Source organism: Hemibagrus wyckioides, linkage group LG11 (assembly GCF_019097595.1).
Source record: "Hemibagrus wyckioides isolate EC202008001 linkage group LG11, SWU_Hwy_1.0, whole genome shotgun sequence".
Classification (NCBI taxonomy): Eukaryota; Metazoa; Chordata; class Actinopteri; order Siluriformes; family Bagridae; genus Hemibagrus; species Hemibagrus wyckioides.
This window is the reverse complement of record NC_080720.1, coordinates 16,002,820-16,023,540: the sequence shown is the minus strand read 5'-3', so window position 1 is coordinate 16,023,540 and position 20,721 is coordinate 16,002,820. Positions and strand designations below refer to the sequence as shown.

Below are 20,721 nucleotides of genomic sequence, written 5' to 3'. Positions count from 1 at the left end.
TAGTATCTGGTGTCAGATACCACAGCAGAAGGTCTTGATGAGTCTGTCCATGCTGTGGTGGGTCAGAGCGGATCTGGTGGCAAAAGTTGAACCTACACAATACTAGGCAAGTGGTTTTAATGTGATGGCTGATCAGTGTATATGTCTGGCCTTTTTTAGGATATTATTAATAAACAGAAAATAATTTCTGTTTGAGGATTCTAAAATTAAAGGCAGTTCTAAAGGTCACCATTTCTAATGGGTATATTTTCTTTATTACATCAGCCGCTGTTACACAGTGTGTGTACATCAGTGCGTCGGTGTCTTTCAGCGGAAGTGGAATAAAATCTTTAGATGCAATTTTCTACGCCATTTCACTTCAAGTGCTGTAATTTTTACTTGGCATTGACACACGTATGACACACGCCGATTTCAGTTGACGAACTTCTGTAGTGTTCATATAAATATTAAGTAGCAAATGTGAAAGGCTGACCATGTGAAAGCTTTCCCAGGCCTTCGCACATTAATTTCCATGAAATTACGTTGATGGTGCATCACTGCAGTATTGAGTAGCGCGCAATTCGCAACTTAATCATTCATGATACAACTAGGTTTAGTTCTAACTTAAGCACAGCTGGTACTAATGAGCCTGGGGACGACTCGTTGGAGAGGAAAGAGTGACCCATAATTTAGAAAGTAAATGATGATGTTAATGTGGTTAATGACATTTTCGGCTTTAAGCGTAAGGGTGGACATAATCAGAGCAAGACGAGTGCACAAATATAGACAGAATTTCTGGGGGGGGGGGGGATTTCTATCATGACAGAGTTAACAAGTTACTTTGTTTTCCCTGAATTCATTATGTACAAATACAGGTATATCACTTCTCTGAGCCCAGTTGAGAAAAAAAACGTGTCATGTATGTAAAATAACACATCAGGAAGTAGTTAGAATAAGTTTTTACTTTTTTTTCCTCCTTCGATGTTCAAGACTTGAGTGTAGACTATCTAACTGCATGCTGCTTCTGTTTGAAAGCTCGTGAGAAAGTGTGTGTAACCTGTGCTAGATTTCTGACACCTGTAATAATTGTACTGAATCTTGCATTAGGGTCATCTCAGACTGTTTAAAGTAGCAAAAGTTGGCAGCACTGAGACCTATAAAAAGATGGAGTTGCTCATCTCCATGCTTGTCAAAATTACAATTGATACAGAGCGCAAAAAGTAATAATAAAAAGAAACAGGGTTGGGGGTGTAGGGGGATATCATCTTCAGCAGCTCTGCAACAATCAATTAATTACAATCCATCTTTTTGTGCATGGAAATTAGTGGGTGCATTTCTTCATCTCAGTACTGCCACCAAAGCACCCTTCCTCTACAGGTTCTCCAGCACGGGGTCACCAGAGACGTACATGGGGTCGACGTGAAACTGTCGGAAACTGGTGTTATTATTGTTATTAAAATTTCATTAGCCTCTCATTCAATTTGGAGCATTATTTAAGCCCTGTTTCCACCAGACCGTAGCGGCACGGCATCCAATACACCGTCTAGTTAATCAAAGCGGCTTTTACTGACACGAGCAGCACAGGACTCAGAGGAGATATTTAAAATAAAAATAAGCCTCCGTTTCTAGCAAGGAACACGACAAAACAGAATATTTGTGTTACGTTTTGCAGTGTATGCCTATAATCTGAACAGCATGATCTGGCTAGTAGTTGACTCTGTAGCCTAATGAAGCAGCACTGCTCTGATTCCAGTTCAAACGTTCTAACACACAACCACAGAGTGAAGGAGGAAAAATCTTGTTGGATTAACGAACTTTGTGTGATCATATACAGTGGAAAAAACAGTGCAAGAAAGCACAGAATGCTCCTCACTCCAGTGGACATGGGCCATGATGCTGTTGAATATATTATAAGAAAATGAATTAGGTGAACTGGATTAAGTTGACAAAGAGCTAACATGTGTAAAGGTGGATGTAGCAGCTGAGACTTGTGCTTTAGTCTCCGTCTCCTGACCTGAGATCGGACTACTCGTACACCCAGCTCTCTCGTCAGATGCAGAAAGCCTGCTGGACATTTGACCCCTGTCTTATTGCTTTCCAATTCAGTTTCTTATAGCAGCATTCATACAGCTGATTGTTCTCTGCACTCTTGTCCGCATATGCGTAATGGATATCCAATAATGTACCGTAATTACTTAAATATTTTCCACATTACCCTCAACGGAATATCACAGACTAATAATTGCACAATGGTTTAATTAGAAATTCATGTGGTATGTACAAGTTGACATTATTTTGGAGAGGTGCTATCAACGACCCGTGTGATTATAACCAACTTTGCTGAAGCAGCTGTAAGGCAGTAAACTTGCTCCTGATAAAATAAGCATGCTTCTGCATGATGTCAAAGGGAAATGACGTCACCGTTAAGTAGCTAACACCAGAGACGTTACAGTCCTACCGACTCTTTTCTACATACTGATCTCCTCACTAAAAAAAGAAAAGACCAGTTAAGATGTTCACGCATCACCCTGCACTCTTCCTCTATTGATGAACAGATGTCAGGTGCAGCCACATCTGCTTTCCCGACACTGTACTTCTGTATTGACTCCTTTTCTATCTAAAGGTCCTCCATCAGATCCTCTGGTTCGGTTCCAATCATTCACCAGCTCCTCTCAGAGAACACTCTGCTCTCTCTCTCGCCTTCCTGACTTCAATCCTCTCTCTCTCTCCTCTTTCTTTGCCAGAACCCTTCTCCTCTCCCAAACTGTAATTCATCATCATTTTATCTGTGTCTCTTCTAATTGGCTCTCATCAGGGACCTCTGCTTCTCCCCATCACACACACAAGGCGCACAGACACACACCTGCTGCCCACTATCAGCAGAATTCCTTTATTCCTTCATCTCCAACTTCCTTTTCTCCCAGCCCAATTTCAGCCATTGTGTCCGGTGTCAGACTGGTAGAAAGGGAAAGGGGAGGGGGAAGGGGAGCGCATTCCTTTATCTCGGTCATGATAATGGTAAAAAAGTAGTGTTAATATCGGTCCTCCTGCTTCAGCAAGCTTTAAAAAGAACGTTATACATCCACATGGTTTATAAACGCTGTGTCTGAGGCGCTGGATTCCAGCTGGATTCTCTCAGGAGAGTGTAGTCCAAACAGGCATGGCTTTCTCATGCTCCCTGCACACCAAAGCATGATAAGAGGACGGAAAGGTCTTTGACTGGACATAAGGCAGATACCATGAGTGAGAGGAAGCAAAGAGGAAATGAAAGTGTGCAAAGTTCACATCGAGTAAAATCTCTCCCACACACACACACGATTGCTTTTCATTATGAACTTATTTCCCAATTATAAGGCACAGATCACTGTTTAAGATCATTGGAACAGCAGCACTATTCCCAAAAGCATCTGTGATTGGGGGGTGGGGGGGTGGCAGTGTGTTCTAAATAAAACTACATGTGTGTGGGTGTCTCTGAATGCTGCACTCGGTATTTCTCGTCTTAGATTCCACCCTTGAGACCTCCAGGCAGGCTTGTGGAAGTATGAGATGGAACCAAGCAGCAGAGTTGTGTGCATTAGTTCATAAATAAATTATATATGTGTGTATGTATGTGTATATATATATATATATATATATATATATATATATATATATATATATATATATATATATATATATATATATATATATCTACACACACACACATATGTATGACATATATATATGTCAAGCTGTCAACTCCATCTCAATTCCACTCACAGTAAGAGGAAAAAAAACGGGGATTAACTTTAGTGGATTAACATTCTGTTTACTCTTAATGTGCAATGATCCTCCACATTCTGAGCCTACACACACGGACACAAAAGACGCACCACAGCGTTCGGTACATAATGCAGAAGGAGGGATTTGTTGATGCTCGGTGTGTGCCTGTGTGTGGCTGCGCTCTACTGATCCTGAAAATGTGAAGGAAGAAGAGGAACACATTGTATGTTAGAACAAAACGTCATCGCCTCCCTCTAGTCCAGAGTAAGATGGATGATCTGTCATAAGTCAGGGTGCGTGTGTGTGTGCGCACACGTGTGTGTGTGTGTGTGTACGTGTACTCACAATGATTTTTTGGCACTGGATGCTGGAGCTGTTAAAGCGCAGGGCCGTGACACTGAGGGTCTCTCCCTGGATGTGGAAGATACACTCGTAGTTCCTTTGGCCTGACTGCGGCTGTGGAAGGTTCCGGGCAGCCAGAGTGATGGGCTTCGTCACTCCCACCGGGATGTAGATCTGAGTCGAGGGCAGGATCTGAGGACAATCCTGAGAGAAAGAGAAGACGACTTTGATGAATAGTATACAAGAGCTTTTGAGCTGGTCATATTTTAAAGGGGCAGTTTGTAATTTTGAGTGGACATCTGCAAGACAAACTAGAACTGTAATACAACAAAAGCAAGCTATTCTCTGTCCTCACTACTAACTCTGCTTTCATTTGTATTGCTCATGAGCTGTAAAAGGGTTAGAGCCAAGTAGGCCTGGAAAATTGCAAACAGAAGTCATGTTTTACTGAAAATGCTATGATTATTACATTACAGAGCCCCTGGGGCAAATAACTAGTGCTGCCCTAGAAATCCGACAGGCAAAATAAAACTAAATAAAATTGTAATTATATATATAAATTATTCATAGAAAATTGTACTAAAATATAACGAGCTAGTTAGCTCATTATATTTAGTTAGCTAGTTTAGTGCACTGAAACAGAGGAGTGAGTATATGATCATTACCCTCTAACAAAAATGTTAGAGAACATTTCATGTCATGTTCTGTCCACACGTCACACGTACATGATATTATTTCAGTCTGGGTAGTGTCTATTTTATTATTTATGCTACTTTCAAATGTACATGATATTATTCCAGTCTGGGTAGTGTCTTTATTTTATTATTTATGCTACGTTCACACATATCTAGCAAATCGCAGCAACAAAGCAATGAGAGGGCGTTTATTTTCCGTTAGAGCTGGTGACTTCCCACGACACGAGCAACAGTAAGCATTGGTGACTAGAATGATTGGACAAATTTAAGCAAATATGGAGCGACTTGGTGCAATGACTACCAACGGGAGCAAAGACAGTGAAGTTGACGTGATCTGTAGCAAAGACTACACACTTCTTCTTCATCTCATATATATATATATATATATATATATATATATATATATATATATATATATATATATATATATATATATATATGATATGATGCATTTATATAGCTGAGTTTTATACATGAACGCCAAATCTCCCTCTGGAATGGTTCATTTCAGGCAAGAAAACTGATTTATCATCAAGGGGAATGCTGGTTGCTCCACCCACTGAAAAACATTACGGCAACGTTATGGTAGTTAGACACCTCCTGATGACTTCATAGTGCAGAGGCTGGCACCAGAGATAAAATCTGTATGTGTGAACACAGCTTAACTGCGTGTTCCTGATTCTGAAACGATCAGCCATCATCTGTGGACACTAATTAATCCACCTACTAAAAATCGTTTAACTGATGGGCAGATTGTGCCTCGGTGTCCATTCAGTACTACCACAGCATGGAGATGCACTGCACCTCTGTGAACTGTATTAAGTTTAAAACATGCATCCCTAATGAAAACAAAATACGATTTTTTTTCTTCTTTCTCTGGTTAAGTCTATTTGTCCAGCAGGCAAGCACAAAAACTAATAACCCAAACATTGAAATCTGTCCCGGGCTACTGACATGTCCACTGCTGTCGAGGTTTCACACATCATAAACTGCACCTTTTAAGGTTAACGCATGTTTCTGAATAATCAGATGGGCTGAAGAGGAAAGCGTTTAAAATTTCCCTCCACCCATGTCCTTTCGAGTGAGCACATCATGCACTGGTTAAATGTGCAAATTGGAGCCATATGACAGTAAGAAGTGTGTGCTTAAATGAGAGAGAAATGAAAATGAAGTGAGGGAAAAAGGGAACTGATGTTATTACAGTTTCTTCCAGTGATGTCACTACAGTTCTTTTGCTAAAGGTCGACCTTCCTGCATCTGTGGATGGGCAAAAACACAAACCAGGTCATAAGGAGTGGGTGGATATGCTTCCATTATGTGCACAACATGCTGAGTGTGTGTGTGTGTGTAATTTCTGAGGACACTAGAAAGCAAGGAAGGGGATGGAAACTTGGCTTTTCTCACAACAATGAAAAGTGGTGCTGTAATGCAGTGCAGCACCCACACAACACACAAACAATAGACTCTCTCTCTTTCTTTCTCTCTGTCTCTCACTCGCTCGCTCTCTCTCACTCACACACGTCCAGTTTATTCTCTCTTGTTAAGCAGTGGTATGTAAGCGCAACAGTCTCCCTTCCAACCATTAAACATCTGAATGTTTGTTGATTGGCTTACTGTCATCTGCGTGTTTGCTCATTGGCTTAGCCAGTCATCTGTGTGTTTGCTGATTGGCTTACGCAGCTTAGGCTGTGTGTAATGGCAGACAGGGGATTATACAGAGCAAACAGAGAAAATTAAAACGAGTGTAATGGTCTGAACCGCTTCCTTCTCTAATTTGCAATGAGAGGCGAAAGAATGCAGGGGCTTGTTCTCTCAGCACCGTTCCCTCTCCATCAGTCCTGCTCATTCTCCCTTTCCTCCATGCATCACTCTCGGTTTCCGACCGCTGCACATAACGTGCTAATATTTATGCAGGAATTCTACTATAAACACACTTGTAAAGTCTGATCAGTCCATAAAGAGGTGGGGTCATATTTCTGAGGTCTGCATGGTCTGGAGGAACGAGGGAAAGAGAGGAGGGAGGATGTGGACTGAGGAGGGATGGCAGGAATGAGAGAGGAAGACGAGCTTGGAGAAACCTGACAGGTGTCTAAACAGGGCACAGCTCCTGTTAAAGGAACGCTCTAAAGACTGGCCTGCAACCAAAACCTCAAACTAGAAGAAATGGCTTTCATCTTCCTCAGTCTTTTTTTTTTTCCTGAGCCGGTTGTCCAGCACCACATTTCCTGTTCAAACTGAGGTTGTTTTGGGGTCAAACCAACTGATTCCACAAGTGTGTGTGTGTGTTTGTGTAGAGAAAGGAAGCATGCGCCACACACAGAGTCCAAGGTTAACCACATTACTGGGTGGTCAGCACTTGCGTCCATGCTGACTTGTTATAAAGGTCTACATATGAAAGAGAAGTGGAAGAGGGGGGAGGGGTTGGGGGCAAACGTTTTAGCTCTTGAGGTTATGAGTTTAATAAGGGTGTCAAAAGTCATGGAAAAAGCTGGAGGCGTTTGTGGCTATTTAGTCTGCCTATCCCTCAATCAGCCCTTTCACAGACTGCACAATAGCTCCTGCCAAAATCAGGCAATTACAGCAATCAAGTGACCCAAAAAAAAAAAAAAAAAAAAGAAGAAGAGGAAACCAAACATAACCTGAGCTTATGACTGAATGCTGGCAGACCGAAGACAAGTAAACAAATCAATACAAGTGAATTCATAAATGAAAAAGCAAATACAGAGAAATGAAGGTTTTCAAAGCATGTTTGTTTTCGTTTTATTTTTTCTGGGGGGGAAAAAAAACACACATACCACGCATTTATAATGAGCTGGTTGGCCGGCGTGGGTGAGAAAAAGAGCAGATTAATCTATAATTAACGTCAGCAGCGACGTGCAGCGCACCGATAAGGCCAAGGGCGAGTGGGCAAGAAAAAAAAAAAGGAGCAGCAAACACAAATCAAAGTCTGCCAACTATCAAAGAGGCACGTGGGTCAGCAGCAAACGACCACCGTGAGCGGCTAACACAGGCGTTAGCGAGGAACCTGGGAAGAGATAAACCTAGAAGGCTTTAGTGCAATTTGGACTAGGCCCTGGTTAATGCTTGCACTGAGAGAAATCAATCTGTTTACTCTGGCTAATCAACCCAGGCAAGAGCGAGCTGGAATATTTAGAAACCAAGAGGATGCTTTCGTGTGTCGGTGTGTGTGCGCCATTGAGACCTAAAGCAATCCTCCATATCCTTGAAGACACACTGACTCAGATACCCATCAAACAGGCGGGAAAAAAGTGTGGATATGGGGAAATAAAGAAATAAATATATCCCCCCCCTCACGTTCCTCCTTCCATTCCCTTTCATGTTCCCTTTTCATGTTATTTCTGGCATATTCTATTTGGTGGAATGGCTTAGGCAAGCTCATTAGGCAACAAGGTGCTCTGAGCGTGAGCGCGAGCGAGAGGAAGCGTGCGAGAGTTACTTTGATGGATGGAAAGAAATTGAGGAAACGAGTAAGCGTGAGAAGAGCATCTGTAAGATGGAAATAAACTGACAGGCAACTGAATTAAGGGACGGTGTAAAAGAACACATCCAGATACGCCGGCGCATATCTGTATCAGTCAGCGCCGTCAGTTCACAATGCGCGTTGCGTTTAAATGAAATTTTGTTTATTTCATTTAGTAAATCGGCGTATATTGAATTGTCGGCCTCGCTGCTGTCTGACGGCACTCATTCATAAGTTATGATGATTTTGTTTTTTTTCCTTTTTATATTTTGAAGGTGCCTTTTTTTTTTTTTTACTGAACGGTGGAGTAATTGCCTGGAATTGGCAAGAACTGCTGGGATGTAACCAAATGTATCTGAGTCAGGCTAGTGAGAAAAGGTGTGTACAGCCAGAAGACTGAATATTTTATATGACCATGCTATACACACACACTTACTTGCGCCTTATATTCTTGTCACAAAATTATTTAATGCATGTTAAACACCTACATTTAACCTTAGTAACCAAAATGAAACTTTTTGGCTCTGAAACCCTGCAATTTCTGTAAACTGTCCAATCCTTCAGCAATTTCTGCACCAAGAAATAAAATCCTGCCTCCTCTGACACATGCGCGCACGCAGCATTGATCAAACATTACTGACATTTCAGCCATGTCAAATCATCTGCTACAATTGATCTCATATTGCCCCTTGTTGACTGCGCGATAAGGATGGCCGAGCAGGCCAAATTTCACATGCACAACCTGGAAATGTCAGCTACACCCTTAACCGAGCCACTTGTCGCTGTATTAAAACATTTTAAGGGAATGGCTGTAAAATATCTCGAGATTCAGCAGGAATGCCTCCCCAGGTAGCTGTAATGACTGCGACGAATTCCTGTTTTGCAAGCTGTTACTCTGGTCTAAACGTCTAGCTGTCATCAAGGGAAAACTTCCCAAACGATACAACTTCGACTCAAGTCAGCACTTCCACAATATATGCAAAGCAGGCTTTGTTGATGTGCGGTACTGCCTGTGGAAATCGCTCCTCAGATTAATAGATGTTTCGCGTTACGTAGAAAGCGTTTGAGTGTTCAAACAGTAAAGTGGAGTAATTGGACCTGAGAGTGTTGCATGACGCAGAATTGTATTTCTCTCAACAATAGTCTGCGTTTTCCTATCACGACGAAGTGCAGCCAAAGGTCTCGCGTGATTAAGCAAAGATTGAAACTGATACGTCGGAATAAGCTTAATGAAGCAAATCAGACATTTTTTACTCGCTGATCCGACTTGAGTCATTACGATGACTCGGCTAATCTAATAACATCATTTAAATGTTAAAGCCTCATTATGCAGTCAGTAAATTAATAATTTAGAGTGAAACATGCTCTGGTCAAGCCGGAGGAGAGATGACCCGTCTCCGCTCTCTTTAAGGAAACATTATGACCGTGAGACAACAGATACAGTGCAGGGACGAGAATGGGAGATAGCATGACTAATAATAGTACGGGAGAGAGATGGATGGAGAGAGAGGGACCAAGGGAACCAGAGAGAGGGCCACAGAGAGATGCAGGGCAATTACACTGACATAGTCCTTCAGTAACCGCAGCATCACGTCTCTCTCTCTCTCTCCCTTTCTCTCCGTTGACAGGAAGTGTGACAGTCTCCTATCCTCTGGTTTAATTATTCAAAGTGGATTAGACCTTCAGTTCCAGCTGCCTAATGCATCCCAGCAATGAATATTGCATCTAAAAGAGAGAGAGAGAGAGAGAGAGAGGATGAAAAGAAGGTGAATGAAAAACGGATGGGGAGAGAAAAGAGCCAAGGTAGAAGGAACATGAAAGACAAGAACCAAATGGTTACAGCATGGAGGATAAAAAAAAGGAGAAAGCTAAGAAGAGAGGATGGAAAAGAAGAGACATTACTGCATGTGGCTTTGATGAAAGAAAAAAAGAGCGATGTAAGGACAATAAACCCTTTCCCAAGGAGACATAATCAGTTAGTCAGATGATGCATGCTCCATCTAAATGATCGCTGTTAAACAGGTCAAGAGGACAGCTATTCTCTGCACCGTTACCTGCATGCTGAGCCACACACATTTGTCTACATCTCCCACCTTCTTCCTCCATCTTGCCTCTCTGTGATCCAGCAGCTCTGCACATTCGTCCACTTTATCAGAACTTCTCCTTCCCTGCCTCCACAACTCTTTACTCTGCCGCTTGCCAGTTTCTCTCCTAAGCCCTCTCTCCAGCTCGCTCTCAGTCTGTGGCTATTTTCAGGAAAGAGGTAGGCAGATGAGAGCGTCTCTCATCTGAGAGTGGTGGTGCGAGATGAGGAAGGACGCACGCGAGAGAATATGAAGAAGATCAAAATGAGTGGCGTGCCTAAAAATAAAGATAGAAAACAGCTGCTTGCACGGTGCTGGTCCTGAATCGGCTTTGGCTGAAATCGCCCACACACCGGCTCTGGGTACGATAGAGGTCTCGGACTACCGCAGAAAGAAACAAATTAACAAGCATGATCCTGCAGAGGGACATTAGCACCGGAGACATCGACTGGATGACCGCAATCCTGATGTAGTCACAATCAGACTATTCCAGATCAAACTTGGTGAAAAATATACATATGATGAACCACTTGGCAACAGTTTTTTAAACATGAAGCTGGACACAGATGGTGGTGATGATGACTGGACAGAGACCTGTGCAAATATGCATATAACCCAGGGTTGATTACTGTACAGTGTGAAACATCATAATACATATCAGCTAGGAACCCTAGGTAAAATCTGAGCAATTTGAACTGAGAAACATCCCATGATTTCCTTTACCCAGAGTTTAATATGCTCCAGAATGAACTATTTCAATGTGAAAAGTCCTTTAAGTTTCTGTTGGTGCCTTAAGCAGCTGCCAATACCAATACAATTAGACCCTTTGCTACAGGAGTGGGAGGCCAGAGAAGTTAAAGTCTCTCTTGTAGTAAAAGTTCTGGTGTTTTTGAACATGGAGATCATAAAAAGGCCATTGCTGTCTACTTCAGAAATGCTTCACAAATCTCAGGGTTTTGTAGGTGTTACATAGACTAGCTGTTTTCTACATTGTGGCTGTGGGGATATGGGCTAACCAGGCCAGTGGAGAAAACAGTGAAGCAGAAGAGGAACAGCAGGCTGAATGTACTCTGGAAGACTGAAGAATTGATCTATTTTCAGTCAACTGCACACTATGTCAAGACTATGCTGGAAAATCATAGTATATAAATACAGAAAAATTTATATTTTTGCCTTTTGGTTTAATTGAATATTATCACTTTATTACTCTGCACGTAGTGGTGAGGTAGCTTATTCAACCCCACTCCTGTGCGCTCTCAAAGGAATTCTTCCCATAGATATTTTTGTCTCGCTTATTTTAAAAAAAAAATACAATGTAAATAAACTCCTTGCACTGTGGCAGCGGCTTCCGTCAGGACCAAAGATTTGTGCTTTCGGCGCTACATCGCTATACACTGCAGCTAGTTTAGAGCGGTGAGTGACAATTCAACAAGGTCGACTCAGACTCAGACTCAGTTTAGATGCCACCATGGCTGCAGCAGACACAGCATCCTCCATTCATGGAAGTTCTCTGAGAGTTATAAGAAGATCTGGTGATGGACATGAGCTTCTGTGCTCTCAGCAAGCTCCAGAAGCAATGAACCACCAGGTCTCAAGCCTTCGTAACTATTTGGCGTATTTATTGCGCTCATTTATTTTTTCTGTCATTTACAGTAGTCGTGTGTTTTGCGCTTAACTGAAGTGTGGTTGGATGTGTGTTTCGCTGTTGTTTATGAGGATTTAACTGCATTCATTAAACAACCTAAACCCAGTGATGTCATCCATATTTGGAGGACTATGGAAAGAGAGACATATTTTCTTGTAGAAAGAAAATATCGTCTCTGTGTTTACATATATTCAGAGTAGAAGTGAATAGCTGTACTGCCTCGACTGAGAAATCAAACTTGCAGCACTGACTTTCTAGAAAGTGCTTTTAAAGTTTTACTCTCATTCCTTTGCTGTCTTTTGCAGAGGCTCGTCACAGTCCGTCAGCGCTCCAACTGGCCTGAGAGTGGCGGCTTTCCTACCCAACGCCTCCCTTTCCCATTCTCCTCTCCTTCCTTCGCTCCTCTGCCGCTGATCTCTCTTGCTTGTTAGAGCGGTCTCGCTCCAGCTGGCTTGGGACAGCCGCTTCTCAACCATTGCACTCGTCTGTCTCTCCTCCTCCTCCTCCTTCCTGCCCTCACCGTCCACTCACCACACACACACCCCCTTCCTCCCTTGGTGCGGTCCAACCCCTCTTCCCGAACATTTGGAAAAATAAATGGCGTCACTCCTATAATGTAATCTCCCTCTTGTTATTGCCAAGATGACATTTTGCCTAGTCCACCACTACACCCCCTCTTCCTCCCCCACACACACTCGTTCTATCCTTCTTTTCCTCCCTTCCCCAAACACACACACCCACATCTGGACTCTATTAGAGTAAATGGGGGAGACTCGTTTCTCCTTCATACTTCTGGGCGCTCAAAAACCCGCCGAATTATTGGAGATTCCCGCGAGACTGCCGGAGACGAGGGTGAAGAGCGACGTCTCCATGGCGACCAGGCGAATCTGCTCCTTCTCCTTTTTTCTCCTTATCTCTGTTCTTTCTCTCTTTTACACTTTTTTTAAATTAAAGCAACTCAATTTTCAGCGCTAATGACAGAGAGAGGACTAGAGAGAGAGAAAAAAACACACAAAAGTGAGAGCAGGAGAAGCAGGCAGACAGACAGAAAGTGGGAATGACAGAAGTCTGCTCGATGCTGTCTACCCTCTCTTCGATCTGTTGCTTAATTTGCTACGATGAGACGAATCCGAAGGGCAAATCAGTGCATCCTCCATTGTTAAAAGAGGCACAGATATAATGGCACTAAATGAGTGGGGGCCTGAGTGCTAGAAATGACTGCAATTAGTTTCATCTAGCAGCAGGAGTGCAGAGGAGGAGAGCGAAACACGAGAGCAGAGACGAGATAAAGGAGGTGGAAAGGAAGAGATACAGGAGGAAGTACGGGAGAGGAGTAAAACTCTTTGAAGATGCACATAGTGTGAGGAGACTGATATATTCCATCCATACCTCTTCTCGCCTGCTCACCCTCTGGCCCTTCAGTGTAAGCTCTGCTTCTCTCAGATAAGACTCCGTCTCTCTCACATACACACACACACACACACACACACACACACACACACACGGCACTCATCTCCACAGGGGGCATCCCCCCTCTTTCCCCCAAATACACAGCTGCAGTGTTGCCTGTAGGGAGTGGTGTGAGCGCCTGGGTTAATGCCAGAGTAAACACGCCGAGCTGAGGAGTTCACGGACAGAAGAATTCACACCTCCACACACACAAACACCCACATGCACATGCACACACAAACAATTACATTCAGCACGAACCTTTCACTTGGAGGAAGCGAGAGAAAAACACCCTTTTGCACGCCCACGCTCACTTTCTTTTCCGAATTCCGTCATCTTTTCTTGAACAGCGTGCACGCCGTGTACAGCTCCTTTACCCTTTCCAGGGCGCTATAATGCAAAGCACGGAAATGCATACTAGCCGCACCGGTGTGAAAAACTTCTCGGTGTGTGTGTGTGTGTATGCGCCCATTGTAGTGGTAGTCAATTATGCAATTTGTGAACTATTCGCACTAGTGCAATCAAATGTACCATCTGCCTGAGAGTCTACTCAAACAAAATGCAAGAAAGGTTAAGCTGCAAATCAAATTCAGTGCCACCATCACTATTTGAGCTGACAAAACAAGTGTTATTTTTTTTTTTTTTTTCGGTAACAGAATTTTCGAGCCGTCTCAAAAAGACAGAAGGAGTGCACAATTATTTCTGGATAATAATGCTTTCAGCCTTGCAGATCACACAAAAAGGTCTGCAATAATACGAGCTTTAAAACGAAGAGCAAATTTTAGGATAGATACGCTAAAAAAAAAAATCCTTTGTGACTAAAAAAAAAAATAAATAAATTTTTCTTTTGGAAAAAAATAAAGAACGAGGCAGAAAGGTTGGCCTTTAATTTGTGGTGTCAGGAGAAGGCAAGAAATTAACTGTATGCTAGAAGGGGAAAAAAAATGAACATGCGCATATCATTATTAAAAGCGGTGTATTTTGTACAACTTTTAGGAGATCCTGAGAGATAAAAAGTGTCAAAAACCTGGCCATGGATGACCGTGGCATTGCGGAGAGATTTGAATTTGTGATCTGCTGGCAATGCTGGAGCAATCTGTGCACAATAGTCCAAGAGAGCAAATCTGGCAGTGCTTTCTGGGAGGCAGGGATTATTCTCTTATTATTCTCTGTCCTGTCAAACAAGGTGACGCTAATCAATTAGCATCTTGTATTCGGAAAAGGGCAGAGTTTCTACAAAGTGTTAAGCTGCACTGTTAGCAGCAGTTAACAAAAATGAAGTTTCTGTATATCCTGGAGGAAGCACATGCTAGTATGTAACTGTGTAGATGAAAGTAGCTGGCTAGTGGGTAGAAACTGACCACAATGTGAGAAAACACTGGAATAAGGGCTTAGGAGTCTTGCCAGTTCTTTTTTTTTTAGTACCAGTGCTGCTTCTTCCAGCTTTAATATAGCATAGCTATGATTTTTATATAAGCAAATGTGGGCACTTCACCAAAGGTGAAGTGAAAACCATCCCTAATCGCTTCTAATGCTGGAGTACTTGATAAAAATACTTTAATATAATGTGAAGGTCCGGTTTCCTTTCCTATAAAAGTCTGGATAAAAAAAGGGAAGATGACTTGATATCGATAACAATCACCTTTTAAAGCTACAACATAATGATCAGTTCATAGCCATGGATGATAAAGCATCTGTAATATTTCCAGTTGGGGCTATTGATTGTCTAAATTAAAAAACAACAACATTTGAACATTAGTAGCTGACCAGTGGGATTTGATCGGTCTTTGATTTATCAGCAGTGCAACTCATCGCCTGCATTCATTTACACTCTCTATCGGTGAATAATTTGATATGTTTAGCAACAAACATAAGGTAAATCTTAGCAAGCACGAGAATGGACTAGCACTCTAGTGGACTGTTCATATTGTGGAAAGGTTCATTCAAAGTGGTCATTTCTTTCCACAGTGGTGCTCCTGGAACAGAGAGTCACGGAGCACAGGAGACGCCTCGGATCTTCATCTTGTCTGTGGAGAAACACTGCTACTTTACTAATCAGAGCAGGAGGGGTGCATGTAATAAAACGCGTGTAACATTCAGCCCTTTCTGAGAGAATGAAAATAATTTGCATAAACTGGATATGTCGTGACAGAGGACCTGCAACAGAAGCTGTGATGATCCATGTTTAGAGCCGCTGAACTACGTGCATTATTTTTGCAATATGTTTAATCGTCTGTGCTGCAGGATTTTTTCCCCCTAGTACTTGTTTCAGTCTGTGGAAACACTTTCCTGGGTCTGCCATGTGGCGACCCCCTGTGATAATCTCTATTCCACCCTCAAATGCTTTCACTTATTATTTTTTAGATTTACCTCAGGTCAAAAATGTGAAAAACCATACGTATAAAAGAACAAATATTTTTCCTCTGTAATAGGTTCAGATGGCAGAGCGGCATGTGACAGGCTCTGAGCAAATTCCACTTATGAGAGTGAATGAGTGTGTGTGTATTGGTCCTGACCTCCTGAATACTTTCTATAAGCGGCAGCATGTAAGTCGTTTCTGTAGGCTGAAACTTGGTGAAAAATGAGATAGCCCCTATTCTGATTCCTTCGCCTTCTCTCGCTTTTCACTCGTCAGTGAGCACGCTGCACAATCGGCCTTCGTGCTCAGGGTTTTTTTTCCCCCCCTGCATGTCCGGCTGAGGAAGAGCCGGGCGCGCAGCCCTGTCACCTGAACCAATTACAGATGGGCCGATAGCTCAGCAGCCATGCTTTGTTGATAGGGAGCTTGAGAGTTGTCAAGTAAATCCGAAGAGCGGGAAGAAAAATTGGAGGAACGTGGACGGAATATAAATGGGGGGATTGCGGTATGGAAGAGTGAGGGAGAGAGGGACGTCTGAGTTAGTCATTCTTTAAGAGCTCAGAACTGCATCGACTAAACCTGAGCTTCCTGTCAGAGTTCATTTGTTCGCTGTCTAAGCGTGGCTCGCAGCACGGCAAGCTAAATATTTTCAGCAGCCGCAAAAACACGCCAACACACTGGTCCTAACGCGGTTGGTGGGGGATTATGAGGGGCACGGATAAGTACAGCCAGAGGGGGGGTAGTCTGGCTATCACATGAACCAGAAAAAAATGGGAATCACAGCAGGAGCTTATGGACATTACAGGAGCATGTGTGCGTCTGAGTGATGGATTAACTTTGGGAGCTAGCCGATCATCTAAATGACAGGACGTGCAACGTCTCCGTATTCAGGTGTGATTCAAAGGAGCAACCTCGAGACAGGACCATGGAGACAAGCGTGTTTGTGCGTGTTGTTCTCTCCTGCAGTCTGGGCAACAGACAGCAGCAGGAGAAGAAAAGCCTAGGCATAATTGGACAGAGGTTTTATCCCCTCTGACCAATTAAACCACAGCTACGCACATACAAACAACCAATCAGAGACCTCATGCCAAGCTGAGGAGGAGAATTAGTTCTGGTAACACACACACACACACCCTGTATAACACACTGGGGGAAATATCATATACCTTCACACACATAAGTGAATGTTTGCAGTGATGAGAGGGCTGGAGCAGAATGGTGCAGAGATCAGAATGGTGCATTGGCTCAGAGTATGTGTGTTTTCCACCAGCACTGTGCCGGAGCCGGAGCTTATCCAGGGAACCAAAAAGCCTTTTTGTGAACCGGCCAACATTTCCCCTGATTTAAGAGCTGAACTGTTGCAGATGTAATTAGATGTAGGAGTTTACTGACAAAGGCCTTAAAAGATTAACTGTGAATAGTTTTACAAGTTTTACTTTATAGTTCAAGGACAAATCCATCAATTACATCTACATATAGAAATAAAATAGAAAAATAAAAAGAATTGCTTTGCACTGTTTCTTACCTGTGCAGTTGCTCAAATGGAATTTTGTTACAATAAATTATTATGCACATCTCATTTAAAGGAAAAATCCACCCTGACACGCATTCAAACGGAAATATTTGGAATGCGGCAAATAAGTCTAATGCTAATTTGTTGATTGATTCTGTACTTTTATTATTTGTGTAAGACTTTAACAGGTTGTGTGACGCTCTGACTTTACTGTGGAGGCTTTTACAGTGCAGTTTAAAAGGAGAAAACCTTTTCAGCAATGTCAACCATGTGCCAAAAGGCCAAGTCTCACTGGTAGTTCCTAAAAACAAAAGAGCAAGGGCGTATTTTCTCACACGCACACATTTCCAGCGACATTCAATGTCATGTCACTGAGATATAGAAGTAGTGGTGGCAGCAAAAGCTGGACTAAAAATGGCCATAATGCAATGCAGCTATATGGTGTATAACAGTTGCGCTGAATTACAGCAGAGACTCGGCTTAGCTAAAGAGCATGATGACATTTGCAGAGATGTTAGCATCAAAATTGAAGATTTAGAACATGTTATACGATTTTATATAGATTTTTAGCAGATGTAGATGTGCCTCAGGTGGACAGATTAAATCACTAAAGTGCTGCTGCATCGCTCTCTCTATGGTAACAAGGTCTCAGACCAAGGTGTCTTAAAACAAAAAATATATATATAAAACTTGTGTGGTGTTTAAAATTGAGAAGCAGTTTGATCAAGTTGGATTTTCCTCAAATTATTGCAAGTTTTCAGATCTGTGCCGCTGAACCAGTCACCAGTTCTGTGTTATTTTCACATTTTAGTTCTCTGATCTGAACCAATCCTGGCAAGAATTAGAAGAACGACAAACACTTTTTGGAAAAGCATGGAATGGTCCTAGATTAGACATTGACATGGACCAATAATATGACAGTTTACACTGCGTGGCATAACCGCATGACTACACACTTTCAGTTATCAAAATGGGTTTTCCATTCGATTTCCAATTCAATTATTATTATTTTTTGCTTAAGTTTCATTGCTTTCACTGCATAGTAAGAGTTCCTTCATTTCCCTGAGGAAAAAAAAAAAATTCTCGATTGTCAAACCGGCGCTGCATCAGCGATGCAGAATCACATTCTCAACACCTCAACCTGTTAATGTAAGTGCTCCTACCTCCAGCAGGTGTGAACTTGCACTTAGTTTGTAGATCATTAGCATTTACCTGCAAGTTACCGAGCCATAAAAACACTACTCCACAATCACCTCCAGGCAATTCGGTCACGTGACGGGAAACTCACCTCAGACATGTTGACCCGGCCTTCCTGGAACGAGCACTCGTTTGCATTCTGCGTGCACAAATGGCGATATTTGCACCAGTGACATGGGAAGGAGCCGTTCACACAGGACAAGCACCTGCACAGAGGGTTTAGGGAGACATTAAATAAAAGCAAGGGCAAAAACATTCGCACAGACCTATACTAACACTGAGTAAAGAACTAAGTGTCTAACTGTCCTTTCCCTGTCTTTCCATTATGAGTAAATGACTGTCCCTGTCTTTCATCCTGTGTCTTTCGTTTTGCCCCCCTCCTTTTTCTTTTAAAGGCAACCTTTTTTTAGTGAAGCTGCTCTTTCATCCCCACACAAAGATGAGCTTTCAGTAAGACACCCATGGTTTAGAGCGAGACAGAGACGAAGAGACTGATGACATGAGAGAGAAAGATCAAATAGTGTAGGATTTCCCAGAGAGAGAGAGAGAGAGAGAGAGAGAGAGAGAGAGAGAGAGAGATCTGATGAATAGTATATAACAGGTTTTGAGCTGTGCTGATTTCCCCCCACACTCAGTCGCACACAGACAAAACAAACACGCGCTCAACCCCCGCATCCGCAACAATCTGAGTGCTTTGGCTAGGAAAAGCTAAACCATTCATTTAAATTAATCACCTCAGCCAAGCGATTTGTTCACCCGCAGCCATTAAATGAACATTCAGAACAAAGACGGCCGGCCACGTAATTGAATCACATGATCCTCTTAATTGACCAATCTGCTTCTGTGTTGAGAGAAGCTGCCCAATTAGTTGAGAAATGGTCGGTCAAGGAAATTATCCCTGCTTCCGAATTCAAAGTGAGCAATTTATCAAAGAACACTTTGCGATGTCCGACACTGTTTATTGGTCGAGAGGGGATGGGGTGTGTATGTGCATTTGTGTGTATTAATAAGAGTGTGCTTGTGTTTGTTAAGTGGCCTCCCACTGAGGCTCCATTTGTCTTTGCGTTATTAGTGAATCTCTGTTGAACCGATCGCTTCTATGCATCCAAGAGGGTCAGGAGACAAATCAGAAAAGCTAGCCAAGATTGATTAGAAATGAAGGACATGCATATACACATTTATCTCACTATACATTCTGAAGACTATCAGTTGACAGTTATTAATCTAATTAATACTATGCTACACCCGAACCTTAGTTACCAAAAGAAAAACTATTAGGCTCTTTTAGCTTACAGTTTCTTAATAAATAAAGGCCGCCGTGTTTGAAAAAGACCCAAGGCCAATTCTGCAGTTGATCAATGTGTACCTGACAAATAAGCATGAATTAATTGGGGGAAAAAATAAACTCATTAACTAAAATGTTAATAACCAATCGAATAAACGGGCAACCTCATTAAGTGATGGACAGTAGCATATGAATGGACTGAACGGACAACAGTACAGAAATGAACACATCACTGAACCATTAGCTATGACTCCTTTAAAATTGCTCTGCTTTTTTTTCCCTTTCAATTGGGTTAGCAATTAAATAAGCAGCACCAGACCTCTAGACAGCTGGCAAAGAAAAAGGGAAGATCAACCAAACTGAACCTGAACTAAAACTTGGATAAGAAGTAAAGACGGCTCTGGAATTTCAAGAATCACAACACAGCCAGTCAAATTAGCCCTGTACAATTTGTAACTAATGCTGTTGTGAAGCACGTTTAGCGAGTTAACATTTGCCAGATTTGCCAGCACAGTGTTTATTCCGCTTGGCAAGATTCTACTGAAGCTTCTTCTGACCTCAGTTATGAGTTGATTGTCTTGTATTGCTTCTGGCATGTGTTTTTGTTCTGAGCCTCAGTGATACAGCAGATCTGTGTTCAGTGTAGTTCTGCAGCATCTCAGTGCAAAGCTGCCGCTGCTTGCTGTGGGCATGTGGAATTTCTGTGGCTGTACTGGCCAGTGAAAGCACCATGAGTAGAAAAAATGGACTAATATTTGCACAAGTGCAGCTTTACTTTTTTTTTTTTTAGTCATTTCCTTTATATTTAAGCCTCACCATGAAAGGCTTATTATTCCTATTTTTCTAGCCTTTTCCAACCTTTTCCAGCAAGTCCCTGTTCTCTGACTTGATTATCCTTTTTTTAACTACAGTTTCCTGTTTTCACCTAGC

The 20,721-nt window shown here is 42.3% G+C and overlaps 1 protein-coding gene across 1 annotated transcript in view; it reads right to left on the bottom strand.

Annotated features, from left to right (window-relative positions):
• Positions 1 to 20,721, bottom strand: part of plxna1b (plexin A1b) — a 221,784-nt gene that overhangs the window by 56,413 nt on the left and 144,650 nt on the right. The window contains exons 9-10 of the mRNA XM_058402390.1: positions 18,598 to 18,712; positions 4,087 to 4,287 (exon numbers count right to left, since the gene is read on the bottom strand). Coding sequence (XP_058258373.1) covers positions 4,087 to 4,287; positions 18,598 to 18,712 — 316 coding nt within the window. The remainder of the gene's footprint in view (positions 1 to 4,086; positions 4,288 to 18,597; positions 18,713 to 20,721) is intronic.